Source organism: Clinocottus analis, unplaced genomic scaffold (assembly GCF_023055335.1).
Source record: "Clinocottus analis isolate CAN_PGR_092001 unplaced genomic scaffold, fCliAna1.0.p SCAF_4, whole genome shotgun sequence".
In the NCBI taxonomy this organism is placed as follows: domain Eukaryota; kingdom Metazoa; phylum Chordata; class Actinopteri; order Perciformes; family Cottidae; genus Clinocottus; species Clinocottus analis.
In genome coordinates this window covers 14,880,072-14,887,354 of record NW_027176153.1, presented here as the reverse complement: position 1 = coordinate 14,887,354, position 7,283 = coordinate 14,880,072, and the positions used below count along the sequence as shown (strand labels likewise).

Here is a 7,283-nt window from a genome sequence, read left to right as displayed (position 1 = left end):
CATCAAAACAAAGTCGAACCAAGTTCCCTCGTTTTCTCCTTTATTGAGGTGTAGGCCCACTGGGAGTGGAATTGAACAATTGATACACAAAAGGAAGCAAGGATCCTTCCATATTCTCCTTTCACTGAGGCAATCTGTTAGTGACATTAACCCCTGAGCACATTTCCCAGGCTCATGAATAGGTTTTAAGACTTCTTAAAGCTCCCGCTGCATACAGGATGAGACCCCTTTCAAACTTTTAATTACCTTTATAGCAATAGAAAAATACACCCCCATTGTCCGCTGGACCATTCTCTAGCGGGCCAGATGTAAGAAGCTCCCGCCAAACTGGTGACATGGTGGCAACTTAAAACTTGGTTGAATAATCGATAGGATTTCATATTAAGAACATAATCGATAGATTGCAGCTTCGATTTGGGCTTACCTATAACTGCTGTGAGTCTGTTTAAATGTTATATACCCAAACTAACTTCACCTGTGCCTTTTACGCATGCAATTTGACTTTCACGCATTAAAAATGCCTTTTACGCATGGCTTCAAAAACTACTGAATGACCCATACTACTCTTAAATAGTATAATAAAACAATATGATAGAAACAGGCTGTAGACAATACATTCATTTCTGAAAAGTATTTATTTAAACAACGGGCCATCACCCAACTTCATTTTTTCTTTTCAACACAAAACAACAAAGAATATAAAACACAGCTTTGGTATAACAATCAATAACAAATCTGTACAAAACTAAAATATTTTCATAAAAAGTACTTTATAACAAAAAAAATCCTATAAATCTTCCACAAGTACAGCATATTTATCACCGACATCCAAATGTTGGAATCAGATAACAAATTATAAAAAATAAAATTAAAAAAAAACTTGTGCCAAGTGAGGCAAACTTTGTTCCATAAAACGAAACAATGAGAACTACTGGGGGGCATTAAGTGGTTAGAGTTACCGTCCCGTAGCGAAAAAGTCACAGGTTCAAACCCCGCAACAGTTGTCTGTGCAGTCAGTTGAATGTCTAAACTGGAAAAGTAATGCAAACTGGTTTGACATGAGTCTCTTGTCGCTTCCGCTACCAAGGTCTCCACACTGGGTCGTTGCCCTCCGAGCCGGCGCTGACTCCGACCGGACTGCCCGCCTGGGACCCCCCGGAGAACGACGTCATGCCGTGGACCGGCGAAGCTGCAGTCGATGCCGAGCCTCCGTGCACCGGACTGGCGTTGACCGCAACAGGCACTCCTGCGTTTGCGTAAAGGGGAATGGGGGCCGTGGCGGAGGCGAAGGCGGGGTTAGGGATCAAAAACGCAAACTGTCCATCAGTTGCGGGCACAAGCTGAAACCCACCAAAGACCTTGGGGGAGAGAGCCTCGCCAGGACTGAGTTTGGAGCCCATGGCGTTGAGGGGCAGCGTGGATGGGAGCTGCACGTGGAGGGGTTGAGCCAGGTGCGCCTGCTGGGACGCGGCCTGCTGCGGGTAGTTGATGGCCATCATCTGGCCCATGCAGCTGGACAGGTGGTTGAGGAGCCTCGACCTCACCTCCGTGTTAACCCCATCGGAGGTGGACAGGAAGCGGGTGACCTCATTCATGCACTCGTTGAATCCGGCTCTGTATTTGCTCAGGACTGTGGCGTCTGCTGAGAGAGCTGCTGGGAAAAAGAGAGAGAGCGGGGGCGGATATTAGAGACGCGTTTGTGACTCGTTCAACAGCTTCCTCGTGTTTTCATACGTTTATTTATTTATTATTATCTACTTATTTGATTGGACTTACCGCTCATCTGGACACGCTGCAGGTTCCTCAAGTGCTTCACTGTCATTTCCAGGATATCCGCTTTCTCCAACTTGGAGTGTCTGGAGCTCTGCATAAGACATAACATGAGCAGTTGAGTATGCATTCAATTAAAAACGACATGCTCTATGAACCCAAAATGGAAGTTAAAGGCTTCAAAATGATCTCAACTTACATCTTTTTTAAGTGCGTCCAGGATGAGAGTCTTGAGCTGCCCAAGACTTTCGTTTATTCTTGCTCTCCGTCGTTTTTCCATGATGGGTTTGGATGACTGCAAAGAATAAGCAATTCTCCATTAATCTCTTGATCTCCATGTACACACATCAACGCGCACACTGCGCATGTCATGTTATAACGAACGTGTTAACTGCAATACGAACAATAACCATCGCCAAGGTCTCACTAAAGAATAATAAAACATGTGGAATAAACTTACTTTTCTATGCTCGCTGGCATTCTTCGGCTTGTCCGGTGTGTGTGTTCCGTTTGCAGGGGCACCGGCGAGAGGGGATGCCGTCTGCTTCTCCATAGTGTCAGCTGGCATTGTCGAGCAAACCAGGGAAAAGCGTGCAGAAGTAAATCCTCTTTGGAAGCTCCAGGTGTGGAAAGGAAAGCGGTGAACGTTTGCGTTGAGCAGCTGCAGCACATGCACGAGATGCTTGACAGTCCCGCCGGTTATAGTCTGTAGCGTTACGTCGCGTGCTATCGCCGTGCGGTCATCTGAGTTCAGCAGCGCGCGTTGCACCGTACGGGGCGAGTCTCCGCTTCTGCCGCCGACACACGCCGCGGCAGTACTTATAGACGGCTCGCGTGCTCCCAGTTCGTGTGAAACCCTCTCTGCATTCTTTCCCACACTCGCCTCAGCCAATGGCAGAGAGGACTCACCCATTGGGCGCGGGGCAGACCGCTGATTGGACAACACCCCCGCGGGCCGTCAGTCACGCGCTGCTCAATCAGCCCTGCAGGGACAAACAACAAAGCGGAGCGAGCAGCGGCGGCCGGGCTGTGAAGTGATAAGGGAGGGGAATGCGCTGGATGTTTGCTTCCAACTTTGCTCCGTGCTCGTCGAAAAGGTTATAGGCTTGGTGTGTGTGCGTGCGCGCGTGTGTACGTGTGTGCGTGTATACTGGAAGAATGTAGAGTCTGTATTGACTAAGTCACAGTGTAGCCAGTAGCATATACTTGTGTTTATGAAGATGAATCAATCATTTCACTGTTTTGTGTGTGTGTGTGTGTGTGTGTGTGTGTGTGTGTGTGTGTGTGTGTGTGTGTGTGTGTGTGTGTGTGTGTGTGTGTGTGTGTGTGTGTGCGTGTGTGTCATGAATATACTATTCATGAAGATGAATTATTTCACTGTTTTATGGCTGCAAATTGATTCATGCTTCTGACAAAATGACTAAGGTGAATATTTAGTTGAATAGTGTAGTGTGTGTTTGTTTGTTTGTTTGTGTGTGCGCGCGCGCGTGTGAGTGCCAATTCTTTCCCTACAAACTTGTGTTCTCTTTTCTAAGTTAGAAATATCTGCTGCGACTAAAAGCAACAGAGTCCATACATGAATAAACGTTGTCAAGCATAAACATTTTCTTGGCCCTGCATGAACACAAATAGGCATTATCTATTTTTAAGTCTCCTCGTGCGTCTCCACGGAGAAGACGTCGGTAATGGCACGCGAGGCGGTTTGCAGTAGCACGCACCAGGCCAATGGCATGCGGCAGCGCTATGCAAATAAAGCAGAGCGCTGTCTGATTGGCTGTGCGAGCAGCTCCATGTCAATCATCCCGGCGCGGAAGCCGCTCAAAGGCGAAGAGGAGGAGGAGGAGGAGGAGGGGGAGAAGGGGGCACATCTGTCCGCGTGCCATACCCGTAAAGTCTTCTTCGGTCTGCGCGGAGCACGTGCCAAAATTTGCAGATTACATCCTGGAGACCAAGAAGCATATACAATGTCGAAGCTGCGAATCTGGGAACGTTATATTTAAGTAGAATACAGTGATAGTAATGTATGCGTGAATACAGTAGAATTTGCACATGTGAATTATTTCGATGGATTACATTTAGGCTTTAATAAAAAATACATTTGGGCCCCTAGATCTCAGTTTCCTTTATTGAAAAGGCAGTTGTTCCGTAGCCCTAAGCCCTATTGCATAATAGCATTTATTCAAAGTAAAATGATGGGGAAATACATATAAGTATGCTGCAGCAAAATAATAATAACCCAACTATGTAAATAATATGTAATAATAATAATAATAATATAAGGCTTTCGTGACAGCGCGTTTTATATGATGCAGAAGAGAAAAAAGAAGGTGATGCATGTGTAATTATCATATTATTATCAAGATGTTTTCCCAAACATTTACGGCAATTGTTATTAGAGTTTTGTGCAAGCGTTTGAAACGTGACGTGAGTGACCATGTTTGAAGGAGAAGAGCACCATCTAGCGACGGATCTGTAAAACGTTATCAACTTAACGTGATGGATCTTATTTACCAAAGTACGTCGATACAAACACTCAACGTCTAAGCATTAATAAAGAAATTTTGAATGAAGCTTACATAAACTGTGGCCCAATGCAATAGGTGTGTATGAATGTTTTCATGAGTATCTTGTCTGCGCTTTGCAAATACTTTTTCATTGACAACATTTAATGTCCTTACAAGTTCTAAAACTGCTTGTGATTTCTAATTTTGTTTGTTTGCTGTGTTCTTTAAACTAGGTAAAAAAAAAAATGGCAAAACGTTTTTTGAAGCAACAACAATCTTTTATGAGCATGGTATTGAGATGACCACAAGGTGGCACATCTGTGTCCAAATTAGGAGAAAATTAATTTAAAAAACATTCAGCAAAATGCAAAAGCTATTGTATAAAGTTACAATATATATTGCACCTAATGGTATCATAATCTGGTGAAGTTATATGTACTCCTATATCTGACTAATGGTTATAAATCAGACACAAATCTAAGTTGTTCAAATTTATTTTAAATATCTTATGCATTTCTTGCTCATGTGTACAAACATGCATACACACACATACACCCTGTACTATAACAGTAGGATCTGCATATGCCTGTATGTGAAATCCATGTGAATATACAAATAAACACATATAAAACTGCAAAATTAGCTATTTTACAGACATACATGCCAATACTTGCATGCAATTAAAAAAAAAATCAACTTCTTCTTAAAAATAAAGTTTATAATATGTACTTAATACGTATCATTTGTAATGCAGCAAATGCTGAGTCGGTTACAAACTGTGAAATATTAACTAAGTAAGTCAGTTTTACAGCTTTTTGTAAAAAAAAAAAAAAAAAAAGAACAAAAAAGCTAGGAAGAATCTTATTTGAAGTTGGTGTTTGTCCCATTAATGCAAAAACAATGTAACAAATAAAAAAGAAGATAACGTAACACATGAAGTTGATGATACCAGGTGTTCTCACACAAAGCGACAGTTCCCGGTGACCTCTCATAAATTTGCAATCGGAACACCGATGAAACCTTTATTATGTGAGAGTGCAACAGATTTCCATGTTAAATCAGGAGGTGTACTGCAACAATAGGAGCATTACAAAGTCTAAGGAGGCGTAGATGTCATAGTAATCTTAAAACTGATGACAAAGTCAGTGATCCTCTCTTGGTCAGCAGTCTATTGAAACAGGCCAAATGTAATAAAATTTTGCTAAGCCCCGATTCAGTCCAGTCTCTAGTAGAGTATCAGTCATTGTTCAGTGCACCCCCAACTCCCCATGGGTGAGCTGTGCTGAGGCATGCTGGACCCTTGTTTACCCAGGATCCTGAGTCTCAAGAGCCAGCTGTGTGTGCTCGGGCTGACATCGCCTTTATTTGCTTTCGGATCGGCCCAAATGATGCAGATCTAATTCTACAGAGCTCCGCACAGATTACACAACTGCTCCCTGCAGCAGTGGAGTTAATGCGATTTGGGTTTAATAACTCTGTATAGGTGAAGCGGCACCTGTTGAACCTGATCTGAAGTCAGAACGAGTCGGACAACTCTCGGTATTATCCATCAATAATTCCCCCCTCTTCATTCCTGCGTTTCAAAGATCTCGGGCTCAGACAACAAAGAGAGCAGGAATTCCCCTTCAACTGAAAGAAACTTTTTGAGAGACTCCGTCATTAGAGCACCATTAAAGCTGATGCCGATATCGCTGGGAATGTAAAATCACTGCTGTGTAATAAGAGACAATCAACATTCACCACAAGAGCCAAAAGTACTTGCTTTTTGACTTAGCTTTTATGAGGTGGAGGTCTGCAGGGGGAGATGAAAGGGCCCAGAAGGAGGGAGAAGCTGTGTTTGTAGTTCAGTCTGTTGTCCAGATCCGGTGAATGCTCAGCGGCTCCTTTTCAATGCCCCCTTCTTAATTTGTTGTTGTACAATGAGCCTGTGCACTTCTCCAAATCCATGTGCAGAATGCAGAAGGAGAGTCAATTATATCTGTATTAGGTGGTGTCGGCCGGACAATCCCTTTACACACACTCCCCAATCAAGTGCTAGTCGGTGTGTTTACCGCGATGAGTCCCAAACACCGAGCAGTCACCATGCCTGTTGGGTGGCTTTTGCTTTGTTTGAGATACTGTGGCTATTCCAAAGAAGCAAAGCAGAAAAGTGACCAATCTGAATTCTGCCGAACCTGAGAAAACTGCACTTTGGTGCATAAATCGTATTAAAGATATGTCAAATGTTGGTAACACACAGCAGGGGAATGCATTTCAATTCTATGCTACATTATTGTTTTTCTCCACTTAATTTGAGAGTGAAATGTTGAACTTTGCTACTCGTTACTAGGTGGATACAAAATAGTGAAATTACCTCCTCGTCTACCAACCACAACTGTACAATACAGCTTACCTATTGACACATCCTTAATAATATTACAATACTATAATTTGTTGGGTCTAATTGCTGTTCCAAAGCTAACATTCCAGGTGGAGCAATGTTGAATTATGTATTTGTTTACTCACTGATCTAAAACTAGTCAACTTTAAATATGTAACGGTTTGTAATTGTACAATAGTATCTCAGAGAATATCAAATACAACATCAGGGTCCTTACTGGTAGCTCATAACACAAATATACTTTTACTAAAGACACCTTTTTCCTGCAGGACTTGTGCTCACTATGGAGTATATAGCGGTATTTCAACTCTTCCTTCAGTAAAGGATCTGCATACTTCCTCCACCACTGGTGACACAAAGTAAAATCCAGATGCAAGGCAGCGATCAGGACACAAACATTTGATGTTCTGTTTCCACATCAGAGATGACAGCGGGACTTCAAAGGTCCTGTTAGGACCAGTTAGTGCTGCGAGGTTTCTGAAACAAGTAAAGCCAGAAACCCAACAGCAGATCTAAGCTTCTGAGTGAAAGGACGCCTGTGGCTGCTGCATTCACCTCCCACTTTAAGTAGAGGGATTTGCAGAATACCACAAACGCAGGGTTGATGGTTCATTATGGAAACTAATTAA

The 7,283-nt window shown here is 42.9% G+C and overlaps 1 protein-coding gene across 2 annotated transcripts; it reads right to left on the bottom strand.

Moving 5' to 3' along the window:
* Window positions 1-616: 616 nt before the first annotated feature.
* her9 (hairy-related 9) lies at window positions 617-2,547 on the bottom strand. Of its 2 annotated transcripts, none has more exons than XM_068597483.1 (4): window positions 2,231-2,547; window positions 1,970-2,065; window positions 1,777-1,864; window positions 617-1,654 (listed from the first exon to the last, which is right to left on the bottom strand). In XM_068597483.1, exons 1-4 carry the CDS (start codon window positions 2,336-2,338, stop codon window positions 1,080-1,082), a joined length of 867 nt encoding a protein of 288 aa, XP_068453584.1. In that variant the 5' UTR covers window positions 2,339-2,547; the 3' UTR covers window positions 617-1,079. The 2 variants fall into 2 exon arrangements, with proteins under 2 accessions (XP_068453584.1, XP_068453585.1); XM_068597484.1 differs by having other exon boundaries at window positions 617-1,651.
* Between the last annotated feature and the right edge of the window lie 4,736 nt (window positions 2,548-7,283).

Excerpts from the sequence above, each read along its gene's own strand:
- her9 (XM_068597483.1), bottom strand. The coding sequence starts at position 2,338 with ATGCCAGCTGACACTATGGAGAAGCAGACGGCATCCCCTCTCGCCGGT. Across the intron at positions 2,066-2,230 it reads ATGCCAGCGAGCATAGAAAA|TCATCCAAACCCATCATGGA; the intron begins GTAAGTTTATTC and ends TATTCTTTGCAG. Across the intron at positions 1,655-1,776 it reads GCAGCGTGTCCAGATGAGCG|CAGCTCTCTCAGCAGACGCC; the intron begins GTAAGTCCAATC and ends TCTTTTTCCCAG.